We start from the raw sequence: 19,321 nt of genomic DNA on the forward strand, positions 1-19,321 counted from the left end.
GCTGTTAATGACACAAATGAACATATTCTCTTTCGCAGTAAACAGTGCAGCTGTAATCACGACTAGAGCAGACTGCTGTCCAAATTTAACAAATAACAGTAGCATATGATGACTGAGCTATCTTATATAACTAGATTTTAAATATACAGTAAACAGATTGGTGTTATTGCCCTTCTGTGAGCTTTTTCTGAAAGCAGTGTGTATTTTTTCCCTGTATTCTATTTTATTGGCTTCAGACTTTAATTTAAATCTTATTTTATGAGACATCTAACAATATTTACTTATGATGGACACTGCATCCAAATATATTTTTATCAATATCTGGTCTTGTCTAACTTTACACCATCATTTAACTCTTTAAAAGTATTATGAAGTAACTGTAGAATCTTCCTAGCATTGTTCGGGATGCAGACACACTCAGTGTCAGTTTAAATCTAGACTAAAAACGCATCTCTTTAACCTGGCATACACATAACACATTATCAATTTATATTTTCAAATCTGTTAAAGGATTATTAGGCTGCATAAATTAGGTCAGCCGGAACCGGGAACACTTCCTATAACACCAGATGTTTTCGTTACATCAGAAGAAGAATGGCATCTACGCTAATATTAGTTTTTCTCTTTATCCCGAGGTTTACCGTAGTCAACCGGATCCAGGCCGTATCCAGCTGAGACCGAGGACCAGCGCCCTGACACGACCACAACGCAGCCCTGAAGTATCAACATAGATCGAGTCAACTAGATCATCCACTATGAAGGCCTCATCGACACGACAGCCAGTGCCACAGTTCCTCAACAGACCGTCCATACCGGCGTGATGAATACGATCCTCAACTGGATGGAACTGAAATAAATACTTTGAATGTTGTGATCCTATCAGACTTATAATAGCAACCTGAATCGTAACAAAGCACTGGTTTCTCCCAAGGTTTTTTTCTCCATTTTACCACCTGATGTCACCTGTTGGAGTCTGGGTTCCTTGCTGCTGTCGCCTTTGGCTTGCTTAGTTGGGGACACTTGACATTTGACTTAACATTTGATATTCAACAGTATTCTTGACATTTATTCAACAGTGCTTTTGATCTGCCTGCATTGACACTATTCTTTAAGAGCTGCTGTGCAGCCAAAATTATATACCTGTTATCACTGTAAAGCTGCTTTGACACAATCTGCATTGTAAAAAGCACTATATAAATAAAGGTGACTTGACTTGACTTGTAGAAAATCATGACAACAAAAAATATCAGACAGTGATATGAATATTCCCTGCTGTCATCTTCAGCTTGGCATGCTTTTGCATGCTAAGCTTTGTTTGATTTTCAATCTTGAATCCTGTTTGCAGAGGGTCACATCCTCTCTGGGAGGAGCTCTTTGCTCTGTAGTGCAAAATAAATGCCTACAGACCTGAAAGCCAGCAGTCTGGATCATGCATGTTAGACTTGAATTAAATGCAGTTTCACAGTCTTGTTGGTGATATGCATTCCAGTGCCTTCTGTAAGGTAGGTGGCACGTGTAAAATTTACGTCCACGTGAAATGCCGGACCCAGGGTTTCCCAGCAGAACATTTCCCAGAGCACACTCCATCCACCGGCTTGTGGTCATCATAGGCACTCTGATTGGTCTGTGTCTATGTAGGCCCATACGCAGCAGAGTGCAATGCATTGTGTGTTGTGATCCTCCTATAACAATCATTTTGTGTGACTTGTGCCACAGTAGATCTTCTGTTGGCTTGGAACAGAAAAGATAGTCTTTGTTGCTCTCATGCATCGATGAGCCTTGGGTGCCCATCACTCTATCCACCAGACCACCAGTTTGTGGTCTGTCCCTCCTCGGACCACTGTTGGTAAATTCACACCACTGCTGACCGGGAACAACCCAAAAGCCTTGCTGTTTCAGAGATACTCTGACCGAGTCGCCTTGCCTTTGTCGCTCAGATCTTTATTCCTGCCCTTTTCTCCTGCATTCAACACATTGATTATGAGTACTTTTCATTTGCTTACCATCTAATCCACCCAGACCTTAATATGTGGCCTTAGGAGAATATATATTAATTAAAATGTCCTCACTAATCGGTTATCATAATATTTTACTATAAAAGTGAGGACATTTGGCCCTCACATGTATACCCAAACCTGTACACACACTAAACCTGTGTGTGTGGGTGTTTGATTTTAAAATATATATATTTTATTCTTGACATTGATTGATTGATTGATCACTCATTCATTTATTCATTGTACACGCTGAATAAAGATGGCTCTGGATGGTGATGACAGGAGAATCGTGTGACAGTTATAAAGGTTGCATCATCAGTCTGGTTAGATCACAGCTCATATCAGTAGAGTCAAATCTGTACCTTCTTCACAGAGAAGATATTTCTGTTGTACATGTGTATATGTTTCTCTGAGAGAAGCGATTCAAAGGCATGGTGGGCGACGGAGAAAAGTTCTCTTGACTTCCTGTAGATAAGGTGCGGAGGGCTGTTTATTTGTCATTTCCTCTGTGCAGCATTTATAACATATGCTGCCAGACCACTGATAAATGAAGAGAGCAGTCTGGGCCTTCTGCCTTAATGTTCCTAATTCTGTTTTAATAATAGGAATTAGACAAATTACAGCTATACAGCTAGTAATATTAATCTTACTTCAGTTATAACATCAAGTCATCTCGAATTATGTAATATAATTTGAAATGAGGTTTATTAAATGCTGTTAATCATATTTGATGCACTTATATGAAACATTATATGAAATGCCAGTGATACCTGGAGAATATTGACACTGTGATCAAAACTACCAAGAAAAATAACTACTCAAGGACATCTCATTTCAAGAAGACACTGTAGCACATCTTAAATTGTGTAATCCCTTCATGTTTCGTTTTATCAGTGTCTCATCCCAGTGCAGGTCTCAATCAGAACCATTTTTAAAAAAGGTCAAATGGGCAAGAAAATGACACATCCCAGAGGACCAGATCTGCCACTGGATAGAGCTCACATCCGCCCAAAATGTTTCATATCTGACTCTCTAGATCTCTAATTCCAAACCATTCTCTATTCTTAGTCGTTGGGGACTGAAGTTATGTTGTCATTACTCTGAGAACAGGGAAAAAAAGTGGATCATGATTTCCACAAAAATATGAAGCAGCAAAACTGTTTTCAACATGTTTCTTGAGCACTAAATCAGTTTAGAATGATTTCAGAAGAAGAGTGTGACACTAAAGACTGGAGTGATGGTTCAGCTTTTCAACAGTTATTTTAAAGGGGACCTGTTGCGCAAAATTCACGTTTACATGGTGTTTGAACATATGTAATGTTTGAACACCCTATAATGAAAAAATCCACCCACTCCTTTTTTTTGACATGACTGAAGTCATACTGCTCAGGCCCCGCCTATGACTGCTGACCAACTCTGCCGTATTAGCAGTTTGGCCATCATTCAGACAGGGTCCCCTACGAAAGGCTTGTACTAATAGTAGATAAAAGCAAGGTGACAAAACAAGTTTTAACCATAATTAAACTAAACTATACCATGCAGCATATATTCTCTGGATCTGTAGGCATCAATGTCCGACTCCGGTTTGAACATATACTGTAAGGCCGAAAACTGCTGCTGACAGTTTCTGACATTTTCAGTGCATGAGATTGTCCTGCTTTGTTGTTGCATGAGGTCTTGAAGCTCCACCCTCTTCTTCAAAGGGCAGCAGCAGCATATTTGCATTTAAAGGGACACACACAAAAAAATTGCGTGTTTTTGCCCACCCCCCAAAACTTGGCAATTTTAACATGCTATAAAAAATATCTGTGGGGTATTTTGAGCTAAAATTTCACATACACACTCTGGGGACATCAGAGACTTATTTTACATTTTGTAAAAAAAAGGGGCATAATAGGTCCCCTTTAAATTGTAATAATATTTCACAATATTATTTTTTGTTTTTACTGTATTTTTGAACAAATAAACTCAGCCTTGGTGAGTAAAGAGATTTCTTTTAAAAAACATTTAAAAAGTCATACAGATACCAACCTTTTGAATAGTAATATACTGTACTGTATATACACTATGAGAAAAGCATACTTTTTCAAACCCATGGACTTTACAAACTGTTTTATTTAATGGAATGGAAACGCTCTTTACCCATGACCCCAATCCTTATTCCTTGTCACCAAGACAGCCACAAGACAGAGTACATACCTCTTTAGTTGTTAGCTGGATGTTTAGTTTGGACTGTGCAGATAATCCTGCTGTACCATGAGAGTAGAGAGAGGCAATGTTCTTTTCAGTGTGGTGTACAAGCTGAGCATTACCTTAAACACAGAGCAAGACAGATTATAGTTCTATCAGAGTAGAGGGAAAAGGAGAAATAGAGTGAAAAATGTCCAATGATCCCAACCAAATTGACACATTAATGCATCTTATTTGCTCCTGCCTTTAGGGACATGTTGTGACGGTGTCAAATGATTCTGTCCTAGTCAAAGCTGCACAGCAGACACATAATTTTTTATAACAAAGAATATTTATGATTTTGTGTCTGTTCTTGTTTAAGAGTGCAGCTTTTACAAAAGAACAGGTGAATGCTAAAAATAGTATTTTAAAGCTGTCATAAGGATTTTCATATAAAGGGAGAAAGTGAGACAGATTGATAGTAATATCACAGCTGTATGGATTACTTTAAAAAGGAAATCCTAAAAAATAACAAAACAATTAACAACACTGAGACTTTTTAGATAGATTCCTTTGTGTTCTACAAAAGAGAGAAAGAAAGTCAAACATGTTTGGTAATGACATGAGTGTGAATAAATCACTTTTTCATTTTTGGGTGAAATAAACTGCTTTATTAGTCATCTTACAGTGGATTAGTGCTATAAACAATGTTTTGCTATCTAACTGATTTATAAATAGATGAGCTGCATCATTAAAGGGGTCATATGTTGAGCCACTATTTCCTTGATCTTGTGAGATAAAAGTATGAAAAAAAAATAAAAAATATGAAAACATACAGTACTGTGACTTTCAAAACCTAAAACTTCCTCCACAATGAAAAAAAGACGACATTTATTGAATATTAATAATATGACTGCTCACATTTACTTCTCAATGATGCCTATATGGTGCTCAGAAAAAGAGCATTTCCTTCTGTTGGATTAGACAACATTAGAAAAGATGGACTGAGGCATATTTTTAACAATGTCCCTCATCTTTCCCATCTGACTGTAACATTTCAGGGTGGACTGTGATCATGTTTACGAACCTGTCATTATGTTTAACATTTTGTATGCAAAACATAATGACAAAATGAAAAAGTCCTGTTTAATTCCAATGGTGAGAGAAAGGGTGTAAAGTATGTGAAATCTAAATAATGAATGTCAACATTGTTGCAACATTGTAAGTGGACCTCAGCGAGAAAAATAAAAGAATAATACATTTATTGTATAGTGATCTGGATATTGATAAAATATTGCAATGCTGGGTCCCTCTTTAATGGTTACTTTGCTGACAGTAAGAGAAGAAAAGACATTCACTGAAGACATTCACTGGTTCCTTATTACAAATGAAAGAGGATAGAGGATAAAGGAAATGAGTGACGAATTAAAATAGAGACTAAGAAGATTAGAGACATTTTAAGAGAAAGCACAGTGATCCTTGAACCACACAAGCTGGCAACAAGTTGACAGGTGTGTATACTCTGTTCAAAAGCCAGAGTGTGATTCACTAATCACTTGGACATGATCCCTCCTTTGGGTACTTCATCAAGGGGGAACTTCAAGATCAGTCGTCCATGTGAGCGTGCTCTGCTTATAGGGCAGGTAATCAAAGGGAGGTAGAGTGTAATTAGAGAGTCAGATCAGTTTCCTATAAGTCCCAGTCTCTGGAGCTTCGACAGATAAGCTGATGACTTCTGCACAATATGTCTCAAGGTTTTCAATCACAAAGAAATTAGGTCTAATTAGATACCTCAAGGGCTGAATATAGACATTAATTTTCCTAAGTTTGTTTTTCTAAACTCTGGAGCTTTAAAATGAAGAGAAATAATATTTTGTGAGTAAGGAAAAGTATGTAAAATATGACTGACCATGGGCACATTTTTATGTTTTGTTTCTTACTGCTGTGTACTTTATTTCTTTTGGTATTCTTTTGTTTTAGCTCCAGTTGTTGTGATGCGTCCTTGCCTTTCTGAAAGAAATTATGCATCAAATCATGCTTATCTGTTGCATTTCACTTTTTTTGACAAATGATAAATCTTTTGTTTGACTGTTGACATAATGGGCCCAATCTTACACCTGGCACAATGCGGCGCCAGGTGCGACGCAAGTGTTTTTTGCTAAATTTCAGCCCGACGCAGTTATCATTTTCTGTCCTGCGCCACATTGTTCAAATAGCAAATGCATTTCCACTTATCTGTGCACCCATGGGCGTGCTGGTCTGAAAACAAGGTGTGTTCAGGCGCATTGTTGGCGTCTTGCTATTTTGAGGCAACTGAAAATAGACTGCGCCACTGACCAAATGAAACCTGGTCTAAAGTCAATTTTTTTTTTTTTTTGTTCTTTAAAGGGCTTGTTGGTAATATGGGCCTATAGGTGGGTACTCAACACATGTACACTCTGCTTATTACACACACAGGGATGCGCAGCAGCACACAAACATGCCAAATATTAAAAATGAAAGGATTAAAATGTAAAAGATTATTATTGTGTGCATAAATTTAAAAATGCTTTGGTGGGATCTGGCTTGTCCCGTAGATATGCTTACACGCTTTAATCTTGCGCATGAGCAGATCCGTTTCCTTGCTAGAGAAGCGTTCAGTTTTTCCGCTTCTAAATTCCGCCATACCGCGAGTGCAACTGGCTTTTAAAGGGAATTGGAGTTGAGACTCCGATTGGTTTATTGCACGTTACGCCCAAAACCCGCCCATTACTCATTAAGAAAATAGATACAACCCTTTTAGACCATGCATGCTGACCATTTTTCCCATCGTTAAAATCGCAAAAGTGGATTTGGACACAGCCTAAGTGCACTTGTGCCATGCGCTTTAGACCATGCGCTTAGATTGTTAAAAGGGCCCTATGTGACATTTGTAACAAGGCACAACAAGGCTTCTGGAAGGTGAATAGCATCTTGTCAACAAAGTATCGGCCATTTTAATAAACAATCATTGATGATAAATTGTCTATTTAATGCTTTGCTACAGTAATACTGAAGTGATTAGGATTTATTCAGAATTAATTCATGTTTCAGTTGCATTCATTTTAGTTGCACAGTTAGTGTCCTGCATTTCATTGCTCCTTTTTATCTGTCTCTCTGCCTGTTTCTGAAAGGCCCTTCTTTGCCTTTCTTCTTTCCCATTTCTTCAGTAGTGCAGTGTGTCTTTGTTTACACCAAAAAGAAAAAAAAAAACAACAACAAAAAAAAAACACTGGCCAGCTTACGCAGCTTTGGCTTTGTAAATCAAGACCAGCCTGCTCTCAGAATCGATATCTACCAAAGCCTTTTCTTTACCACTGGGGTGTTCTGTCAGTAGGAGCCGAGCTATCAATGACACCAGCTCCAATTCAATCTCTCTCTTTCTGCACTTCTCATTCACACATTCTTTTTGCATCCCTGATTTTGTCTGACCTAACTCTTTTATTCTTTCCTCAGCCACCCTTTTCCCCTTCATCTGTGTTTCATACAATTTGGTTTATTCTCTCTCTCTCTTGCTTTTACTGAGTCTGACTGTCTATTCCTTCTCTCACTCTCTCTCTCTCTCTCTCTCTCTCTTTCTCTCTCTCTCTGTCTACAGTAACGGTGTAACGGTGTCTTGAATGAGAAACAGGGCAGGGCAGGACTTGTTTTGTCCATGGGGATTGATTGGATCGCTGTCATTTGCTAACTGATGCAATCTCATGTGAGTGACAGGTTGCTGAAGGGAAGTATTGTATTTGTATTTCAATTTGCTCCAATAGCACAAGAAAAAATATGTGATAGTGTTTCCACGACTTTCCAAAAGAGAGGAAAATATAGAGAGAATGATTACGTTGGTCAGAAGAGAGAAAGATGTCAAATTTGCCATCACTCCCTCAGCCGCTGTATTAGAAACTGTATTAGAAACACAGCAGCTTTAATTCATTTTTTTGTCATTTACTAACGAGACAATATAACACAATATATAGCGTTATAAATATGTATTACATTTTTAAAAAATTAAAATATGTAAAACTTTACTAGATTTGTGATGTTGATAACTTTGAAAATGCGTCGTCACAAACCGTGAAATGGGTCCATTGTCGAGGGAGATAAATTTTTGATCACGGTTTTTTATTAAAGCGATAGTTCACCCAAAAATTATCCCATGATTTATTCACCCTCAAACCATCTAGGTGTATATGACTATCTTCTTTCTGATGAACACAATCAGAGTTGTATTAAAATTATCCTGATTCTTCCAAGCTTTATAATGGTAGTGAATGGTGAAACTGATTTAAAAAAAAGTGCATCCATCCATCATAAAAGATCTCCAGGGGGTTAATAAAGGCCTTCTGAAGCGAAGTGATGGGTTTTTGTAACAAAAATATCCATTTTTAAAACTTATAATCTAAAATAACTATCTTCTGTACGCGTACTGCGCAAATCGACTTGCGCCACAAGAGTAATCCTCTGTATGTATAACGTAGGATGTAGGAGTAGCATAAGATTAGAGGCCTCTCGCAGTTCAAACAAATTTCAAGTTCAAACATTTATTTTTAAAAATTCTCATTTTAGACTTCTAATTTGTGACCAGAGTTTTGTTTTGCTCTATCCTCTGCGCTTCAGCATTCGTCATTGCGTCATGCGTCGGGTCAGAGGTTACTCTTCCGCCGTTACTCGATTTGCGTAGGCCATCTGCCAGAAGCTAGTTATTTTAGTTTATTAAAATTTAAATATGGATATTTTTCTAACAAGAACCCATCACTTCACTTCAGAAGGCCTTTATTAACTTCCTGGAGCCATGTGAATAACTTTTATGATAGATGGATGCACTTTTTTGGAATTTAAAAATCAGGAGCGCCATTCACTACCATTATAAAGCTTGGAAGAGTTAGGATATTTTTTAATATAACTCCGAATGTGTTCATCTTTAAGTAGTCATACACACCTAGAATGGCTTGAGGGTGAGTAAATCATGGGATAATTTTCATTTTTGGGTGAACTATCCCTTAGGGTTATGAGGGCACATTAATTTAAAAAAAGAAATAGGATGTGCATGGATGAAACATTTATAATAAACACTGCAATATTGCATAAAAATAAGAATGAATAAATAAGAATAAATTCTCCTCTATTCCCTCCCTCTTTTCTGGCCCCTCTTGAATAGAGATGAGCAAAAGTCAGAAGTGTAGTTCGATAATCCATAAACATTACATTGTCACACGAAAAGTACAGATGAGATCATCTGAAAGAGATCATCACGCTCTGGAATACAGTATCACTTTTTGAAGGTTGCTCATTGTTTTTTCTCTGAGAGGATAATTACTTTGATTCAGAGTAACACTCAAGGTGCTGCATGCATGCTTCCTCACTGTGTTACGTACCTCCTGATGCGAGTAATTAACTCTGATTTAATTTACATCTCTAGATTTTTTTGGTGCCGAGTTTATCCTGATGTTCTTTTCATGTTTAATGGAGGTGCATTTTAGTGGGCAATGTTTATTATGTATAATGTTTCAGTGCATTATGAAATAACAGTACATTTCTAGTAATGGTTTCCCACACGATACACCACTCTTCCCTATTTCGCTTTTGCTGTCTTGCTAATACTTTACATCACTCTGTGGTTTATATTTGCACTGAACATTAGTGCATGTGCTGAAGCACTGACAGCCCTTATTACAATGCTGACAGACCCTTCACAGAGTGAGTGATAACTCTGCAAGGGCTGTGGACTGGAACTACAGAATGACGTACATAGACAATGTAAAATATATCAACAGCACTGCCACATTTGGAAGCTTCACATTTTTGAGGCATAAAATCTTCATTCATATTTGTTTAATTGTAAACATTCTTTACTTCCTCTACAGAAACCAGTATCAGAAGCTTCTGGGAAATAATGTCACTTGCAATGGATCGAAATGAATAAGATCATCATAATGAGATGAGAGCACAAGTTATGTTTAGTGATGTCACTTGAACAGGCCACCTGGCTGACTGGCATTTTAACAGTCAACAACTTTCACTGCATATTAATTGGTTCATTATAGACTGTTTGATTCCATTAGGTGATGACTGATAGATGAAGATTGGCAAAGTCACAAAGATGTGACTCTTTTGTGCATGTTTAATATGGATATTTCATGAAGTGTTTATATTTGTATGTGTTTTGACACTGACATTTAAATTTTCATATTTGCACAAGAGCTACACTTCAATATATTTGAAAAAGTTCTATCAGGCAATGTTAAAATAACTGAAAAAGAAATGTTATTCAATTCTTCTCTCTAGATTCTCTTTCCAGCACCGTGTTACCAACACTCTGATTGGCTAAAATAGATATTAGATATGATTGGATTGCACATAATTGTTACTCTGCAATTCAGACAAACCTTTCTCTTCCTCCTCCCCTTTTCCCCCTCTCATCTTTTATTCCCGTCAGGCAGGCTGGCAGACGGCGCATTGGCATCCCCTGGTACCCTCCTGTGAAATGACTACTGCGTCACAGATGTAATGTGCTTGGAGTCTGTGTATGTAACAGGAAGAGAGAAAGGAAGATGAAGTACATTGCATTTGATTGGGACGGAGTGTAGGGGATGCTAGCATGGGCACAATCTCTCTCTCTCTCTCATTCTTTCTGTCTCTCTGCTCTCTGTCAGGTGCAGCTGCTGCAGTCTGGGGATTAGTCTCACTCCAGATCTCCTTGAGTCAAAGTCAATGAAGGTACCGCAGTACTGTGCCTGTAGCAGATATCACAGCGGTTCTTTCCCATCACGTCACAGCTGATGGGTACAAAATGCTGAGAGTTATAATTTGGCATTATTATGTATATTTAATATTGACAGCATATTGGTGGATTCTTCTCTTTACACAGGAAAGAGGGAGCAGAATTGAGAGAGAGAGAGAAGAGCATCCCTTTTGATAGAAACAATGAATGTCTTGAATGGTATACAAGAAAGAAAATTAAGTGTATTTAGGAACTGATTTCCATAATGCAAAGTGACGGTGAGACCAGCCAGGCTTGAAGGCAAATGCGGCTGGGAGGCTCACAAACCCGAGTGGAAAATTTGGTGTCTGAATCTGTAACTCGCACAGACATCCATTGTACACCAGTGTGGTAAAATAGTCAGGGAAAAGGGGGAAGGATTTCCTTTCTGTAAGGACTTTGGCATTCAAGGATTTCCCTTCTATTTTTTCTCATTTAGGGGGAGGGTGGATTGGGTTTGATGTCAAATATATAATGGTCACACTGGTTTTATGTGAGTGTCCATTATGAAATTGTGCGGTCACATAAACTAGATATATCAAACCTTAAGTTTTGCTATCAATGTGCAGGGATGAGATTGAGGTAGCTTTCTTCATCACAAAGGTTATATTTTAAGAATTGACAGAGGAGAGAACTGTCCTATTGCAACTGTCAACAAAATTAGATTTCCGCAGCTTCATGCTGAGTCATTTAAGTTAGGAAGCCTGAAAGTTACGCATCACACCCCAATGTACTGTTTTGGAAATGAGAAGTGGTAACTGATGTGAATTATGTCCTATTAATATTCCTTTCCAACAAGGCAATCTGATCCATCAATTTGTATTAGCGTGCTGCCTCAAGCCACTGGCTTAACCCAAGAATTCCTCTATCCAACTTTATGTGGAGTCAAGAAGAGAGTCAATATCTGAATTGATCAAGTGCAGAAAGTGATCTGAATACTGATCACCATTGCGGTATGGTGATGACTAAAGTAGGCTCTTTTCAAGTTAAGTTTATCATCATTATTGAGTACAGGCCTTTTGCCCTTTGCTTGTGATCGGACATAATGATGAAGGTTACGCTTTCAGTTGTGAAAGCTGGTCCTAGATCAGCACACAAAGCTTATGTCTAAACAGAGCTGCTGTACTTTAGAGGAAGCTGATTATGACCTGGATAGGTGGAAAGAGACCTGGGACATTTTGAGATAAATATAGTCCTCAAAAGCACATTGTGTTCCAGAGGCAACGGTTTTAAAGTAGGGTATCCACGGTAGTCTCTGAAAGGGCTTTGTTAAGACAGCCTTACTCTGCAGAAGCATAACTATAGAAGATCTATAGAAGTGCACTGGTCGGAGCGCGATTTCAAGCGCACATTTTTATCTTACTTTTATTGGTATTTTGTTGATATTTTAGGCCTATTGGTATTTGCTGATACTAGAAATTAACCTTTCATTAAAATAATGGAAATGATTTGTAGAACTTCAGTGAGCGTAAACCAGCAGATGTCCTCAGTGTGCGGCATTTTTGAGCGCTTTGAAACAACGAAAAAAATGTTTCAAAAAGCCTCACTTTTCCAATCACTAATGTTATGTGCTGATTGCCTGCACAACGCTGAAAATTTTTAAAACTCTAACCCATTTGTTCTCAGCATGGGGGTCAGGACACACTAGGAAGTGCTATCACATTAGCACTTCCTCATAAATAGCATTTCTCTTTGTCACTATCCATAATATTTCTGAACTCAGAACTGAATCAATTCAGGCTGACATTTTCTTGACATGACTGCGTGATTAAGTTGCCCAATGAAACCGGCTTTGGGGAGGGAAAAGAGACCAGCAAGGGCGGGGGGAGGTTGGTGGAATTGAACATGGGTTCAGTCCAAGCAATCAAACCAATGTGAAAACAGTCTGAGAGGTGAAAAGCCAAGCCAGATGGGGCTGCCAGTTTCATTTGTGATGCCAGCTTTGACCTATTACCTCATTTTCCCAAAGATCTCCTATCACTTCTGCAGGCAAAGATGATGTAACCTATAAAGTTTTTTGTTTTAACATGAGTTTAGAAGGTGTATATTTTCTATATATAGGCATTGCACAGGGACAGATGAGAAACTATGAGCTAGGAAAGAACTGGAGCACCTTGTTCTAAATCCATCTCCCCCTCTCTGTACACTGCTGCGATAATGATGTTTTCCTTTTAAGACATTGAATTATTGGATGACAGTTTTGCAGTTTGTAATATTAGTAAATGTTTTGATTCAGATAAAAGGCAAAAGTTATATAATCCATAAATAAACTAAACTAAATCGCTAAACTGTCTGTTCATCACATTAACACCATTGCTCTGTGTATTTAATAAGCAAACATAAAAGCTGTTTGTAAAATGTCAAAGGTTTCACCACTGTGGATACTTTTATTTCATATATAACGCCCAGTTAATGCTGATATAATCTATATATTAATCAGAGGCAGTCTTGACAAGTTTGAGCTGTGAGTCTGTGACGGTTTGACAAGCTCACAGATGACGCGCTCGGACCTCGACAGCTTCCTTCATCCACGACAAACTGCTCACCGTTTTATTCTCCTCCAGACACGGAAATTAGTTTGGCGCAGTTCTCGATTACAGAGGTTTTTCTTTTTCATACACATACCGCGAACGTGAGCCGCCTTTCACTTCTCTCAGGTAACGCGAGCCAATGAGAGCTCGCGGACGGTGCTCAAACAAGCGAGCTCACGGAAAAAGAGGCGGGAACCTCGCGCACCTTCAGAGGACGCGGAGCGCGTGCGCGCGCATTCACATTCACATCGCTCGAGCTCACACAGAGTAGCAGCTTCACGGGCTCAAACCGGCGGATTGCAGAAGGGGCAGGTGGACGTCTGCGTAGACTACCACCTCCGCTTGGCGGTCTGAAAGCACCTCGGTGGAAATTTAACCACTTCTCACAGCCCGTCCGTGATCTCGGTTTCATTTGTCACAAATACATGCCGTTCAAGTGCTCGTAGTAAACAGTTCCTCGAGATGGAAAACGCCCACACTAAATCTGCATCAGAAGTTTTAGCAAACTTCGGTGTGAACGAAAACACTGGACTCACGCTGGAACAAGTGAAAATTAATTTTGAAAGATATGGACCAAACGGTGAGTATCCTCTCATGCATTTACCTGGCCGTGTTTGTAAGCGTTTACTCGTGCCGGCGGGAGTTGATCATATACGCAGAACACGCGTTTCCTACAGCGGAAGAAAGTTATTCTTTACAATAGGGTGCCTCGTAGGCTTTTATCTCCCTTATATTATTATAAGAAATAGGGGGAGAGGATGAGATGCCAGCATGGTGAGGTCCACAGTGGAGTGCGCTTCTGATGATATCTCCGAAATAATAGATTATGATGCAGTCTCTCTAAGTTTTGGACTTTTACTAAGAGTAACCTTGATGCTTTGTGCAAAGGCTGTGCTGTAAATAACTCTGACTATGAGGAAAAATTATTTCTTGATTTCATAGATAGTGCATAGGCTAGTGAAGTCATATCTGCCCGGCTCTCTTTTATGAGGTGGGACATTATGGCCCATGAGACCGGCATTTTCCATTCACCCCTTTTATTACCCTTAGTTTGAATTCAGGCAAATCCAAAATGATTGGCGCTCTGTAATATACCTGGCCGTGAGCCTCCGAATGGAAAACCTTCTGTTGAGGCGTCTAAGTGCACCACTGAGATGCAAGTGTCCACGTCCTGCAGGATTTCAGACACCCCTCATTATAAGCCACCAGCTCCCACACTCAGAAGTTTTTGGCTCAAAGGCATGTGCAGGGAATAGCCGTACTTTGAATAGGAAATATTGTTTCAAGAGATAAAGAGCGAGACCAGCATTATAGAACTTGAGAAACCTGTTTTCTACTTCCTCAGTGAGACAAAATGTTCACTTAGAAACAGTGAGCGTCAGGTTTCGTTGCCCTACTACTACAATTTGTTTCAGAGGACCATTTAAAAGAGCTTGTTTTTGTTATGCAAGACTGTACTGAACCACACTATTCTATTTTTGCTTCATATTAAGGGATGTGGGTTTCTCTTAAGAATAGTGGCACAAGCTGTGTGTCTACTAAATAAGAGAACAATCTTTACATTTCCCCATTGTAATTGCCTAACAGTGATGAGAATATTTTTCTGTCACCAGAAGCTTCATTTGTTCAGTTCACATTGCATGAATGTTGCAGGGTTGAGTAATTGAGAGTATATTATAATGAGTTATGTGAATATGTGCTTGTCCCATATAGTATCAGTTTCAGTGATATCTCATCTTATCTACAGTACCTACACTAGACAGCAGTGGCTCTGAACAATTTTCTCTGGAGATTTAATGTCTGAAATTTTTTTGAAAAGCATTTTTCTCTCAGTTTATCTTGTCATTGTTGCTTTGTGGTTCCACACCCACAGTCATATCAATCTCTTTAACAGAATTTGCACTTTGACACGTGACATGTTTTCCACTACAGCACATTTGTTCATACAATAACCGCTTACTTGATATTCAAATTAGAACGATGACACTTCCAAATGAACATACTGTAACAGAAGATATCATCTCAACTATCATTTATTACGAAATGAACATGAGCTAGTGTCAGCATGTGACAACCCCTCACCGATTAATAAAGAATCCCCATTGCATTTGATCTCATTACAGACTTTAATGCTGCATAAGCACATCGTCCCGTGACTTTCCACTTGGGTCGGTTAAAGCAACAGACTCATTAACTCATTACATACACACTCAGCAACACTCAACTTTAACTGGGCTCTCATAATACTGCTCTCAGTAACCCCACACTAGATTTTTAAGGAGGTTTCTCTTTAAGATAGACAAAGATTAGGTTTGAATTGATCCCTAAAGGATTCATTGCAACAACTCCAGCCACATAAAAGTGCAATATACAGTATGCAAGATACAATAAACAATATTTGTGTGGTGGTTTGTGTCTGGCTAGGTGTTTTGTAACATGATTTGGTTGAAACATCACAGCTGCCTGAGGCCGACTTAATGGAAAAAGTAACATCTTGTTGTAGACGATGTCTCTCTCGGTTTGAGCCGTCAACTTCCTGTTTGACGTGCAGCTGAATGCCACAGGGAATACCCTTTCCTCTTTGGCCTGTTTAACATTGCTGTGTATTTTGTATCTGCTTGTAGTTTATTTGCATTTTTGTGTATGTATATCTGCTTTCAGAATGCATTTAGAAGTTGTGGTATTTTAAGTTGATGTTATGCTTTAAAGTGACAGGTGTAGATGCCTTTTGACGTTTGTTTCATTTCAAGCAATTAACTCATCTGCCTGTGTTCTCTGATGCAGTTTTTTGATGCAGTTCAAATTTTGTCTCGCCGCCTTGTTTATTTGCATTTTGTATATGTAACTGTGTGCTTTTGTCCAAAGCCTGTTTGTTTGTTTTGTGTGTGTGGGTGGGAAATGCTCCAAACCCTTTTGAGATTATTCTGACACGCTGGCACGTTGTTAATGCATGCGGACAGGAGGTTGTGTTTACCATTAAGCCATTAATCATTATTGTTTATTAGCACCCTCATTTTTTTTTTCCCTAGAGGTAATTCTGACATAGACATTTGCAGGATGCATCTGAAATCTAACATCAGAATTCCCCAGAAAGCATCCCCCATTCCTCTCTTTTTGTTCTGTGGGAAACCAATGTAAAGTTACAGCATGCTTTAAGTTATGGTGACATTGCTTGAAATGATACATGACTAGAACATCCTACAGAGTACATACAGGCATAACATATCAGTAACAGTACAAACAGTTTTGCAGTTGTACTTTGCACTGTACATCTTTGAACTTCCTTAAAAGGAGTGTTATGGGGATAGTTTACACCAAAATGAAAATTACCATCATTTACGTACTCTCTTGTTGTTCCAAACCTGTATGACTTTTTAAATTTGGAACATAAAAGAAGATATTTTGAGATTTTTTTTTTTTTTTCCATGTGCAGTGGAAATCAGTGGTAACCAAAAAGGGTTGGTTAACAACATTCTTCAAAGTATCTTCTTTTATGTTCTGCAGACGAAAATCATGAACCACAGTGGCTACGTTTACATGCACCCAAATAATCCATTTGTAATCGGATTGACGGCTCAATCGGATTGAAAAACGTTCATGTAAACACCTTAATTGATCCGAATTTCGATCGGATTGGAAGGGGTGGTTTATTCCTTTTCTAATCCGATCCAACAGCAAAAAATCCGACTACTTTCTCAATCGTACTCAGAAGTCTCTGGGGCACATGCGCAGTGCAATGTTGACACGCATCGCGCAGTGTGCAAATTCACGTTCACGTCTTTAGTTGTAAAGATGTATGCCAATAGGCAGTGGCGTAGCTGTATCCCTTCATCGTAATATTGGAAATCTTTCCATTTTAAAACAAGAAGGGGAGCCAATGGATATCACACAAGAAGCAGCATGCAAACTTTGCGCAAGTTATGCCGGTGAAAAAGTCTCAACCTCGGTCAGTATTCACTACAAAAAGTGAAAGTAAAAAGTGACGGAGCTGTCTGACGCTGCATTAACGGAGCATATTCTCTGAGACGAATTTCAACATAATATGCTGATAACGGTATGTAACTGTCTTAATTTATTCCATTATTTCTCTTGTGGCTAAACAAATTAGAATAATATTAAAATATTAAAGTCGGTGCTTGAAGTAAAGCTGCGCTTAATTTTCATTGATGACAGTGTTAGGAAATATTAAAGCCTACACTCTTAATAATTTTAATTATAGGCCTATAATTCATTGTATAATAATAGACCTAAAAAAATGTTTAAAACATTTTCAAAGTTAGCTAATAGCCTAATCTTTTATTATCCTCACAGCATGTATAATATTAATTTAATAATAAAAGAAGCCGAACCTAATAGTTATAATAATAGACTACATTAATTGGAAATACCAAATCCTCTTAATATTGCCAAGATTTGATGCTTTTGAAAATATCTCTGGCTATCGTAGATGCATGATCATCGTCTGTTGACGCAACCCTGGTTACCGCAAGTGTGATTGATATGACGTTACACACGCACAGCGCGTGCGCAAACTTTTTAAACGGAATGTATATAAAACACATAAATGGATATTTGAATCAGATTACAATGTTTAGAGTACATGTAAACAGATCTGCAATCGGATTCAATTCATTCGCATTGACGAAAATTGGTGCATGTAAACGTAGCAAGTGTGTGAGTAAATGAAGACAGAATTTCCAATTATTGGGTGAACTATCTCTTTAAAACTATCCATTTAAAATTCTAATACAACTAGTTGGTTGACTTGGTTGGAAGATCTATTGTATTCACATCAACATTAATTTGAATTGAAACAATTCTTGGATTCTTCAATTCTGGGATAAAACTACATGAAGGATGGGTAACGATGACCTGTGTGACCCCTACTCTCATCTAGAAGATGTTTAGACATGATCCTGATCTGCAGGTCAGAGAACTGACTGCATCGTTTCTCTACTCTATTCCTTCAGTCTTTGGAATGTTCCGGCCACTGCAATGGCTAGTATTTCAAAATTAAGGATCCCATCTTCATTAATGATATTAAAAGCCAGACTGCTAAACACAAAATAGGGCAAATAATCAGCACAGAAAATGCTTTACTGCTCACTTTTGGGCTATGCTGAATTGAGGTCAACTCCATTATGTATTTCACCTGCGTGCAGAAAGAGGCCAATGGTTAGCTGCTGTTGTAACTGCGGTGGATCGAACCCTCTGGGGTTAAATTCATTGTTAGCTTGGGTATGTGTTTCCCACAGAGATATTGCCTTAGGGAGCAGAGGTCCACATTTGCTATAAAATTAGTGGTCATACTGTTTTTGAAATGACATGTCTTTATAATTCATTTTTAAGGACTGTCTAGTTTGCCCTTTTTTATTTCAGACCTATATACTAAACTCTGTAACTTTCTACACTGCTAAAATAGATTTTGTGTGTGTGTGTGTGTGTGTGGAAGAAGCAACTTTCATACTTACAGCTGTGATCTAAGGACTCTATAGAGGATGTTTGGTGGTTCGATCTTTGTGGTGCAGAGTTTTGCGCGCGTTGTGTGAGTGTGCAATGCGTGTGTTTTTGTAAGCTGTACTGCCATTTGGCATGGGTAATGCTACTGTATATAATACACACACTGACCTAAAGCCATTCTCAGAGGACCCTGTTTATGTCACTGCTCTTTGTATTCCTCCCTCTCAAAATGCCTCGTAATGAAAAAGCTTTCAAATTCTTGTTGTGTTTGTTTGATATGGCATATCATCTGTGTGAAACTTATGTTTGGATGGTTTTGTTTCCTCCTTGTCAGAACTCCCAAGTTACAGCAGGACCAGAATACTAAAATGCTTATTATTCATACAACGGCTCTT

At 38.4% G+C, this 19,321-nt stretch overlaps 1 protein-coding gene across 2 annotated transcripts in view; it reads left to right on the forward strand.

Moving 5' to 3' along the window:
• The first annotated feature begins 13,486 nt into the window (after nt 1–13,486).
• atp2a3 (ATPase sarcoplasmic/endoplasmic reticulum Ca2+ transporting 3) overlaps nt 13,487–19,321 on the forward strand; it is a 67,925-nt gene continuing 62,090 nt past the window's right edge. Inside the window, exon 1 of one of the 2 annotated variants that reach the window (XM_048187801.1) lies at nt 13,487–14,046. In XM_048187801.1, coding sequence (XP_048043758.1) covers nt 13,929–14,046 — 118 coding nt within the window. In that variant the 5' untranslated portion in view covers nt 13,487–13,928. The remainder of the gene's footprint in view (nt 14,047–19,321) is intronic. The other variant, XM_048187800.1, reaches the window with a different exon arrangement.

Source organism: Megalobrama amblycephala, linkage group LG4, assembly GCF_018812025.1.
Source record: "Megalobrama amblycephala isolate DHTTF-2021 linkage group LG4, ASM1881202v1, whole genome shotgun sequence".
NCBI classification, from domain to species: domain Eukaryota; kingdom Metazoa; phylum Chordata; class Actinopteri; order Cypriniformes; family Xenocyprididae; genus Megalobrama; species Megalobrama amblycephala.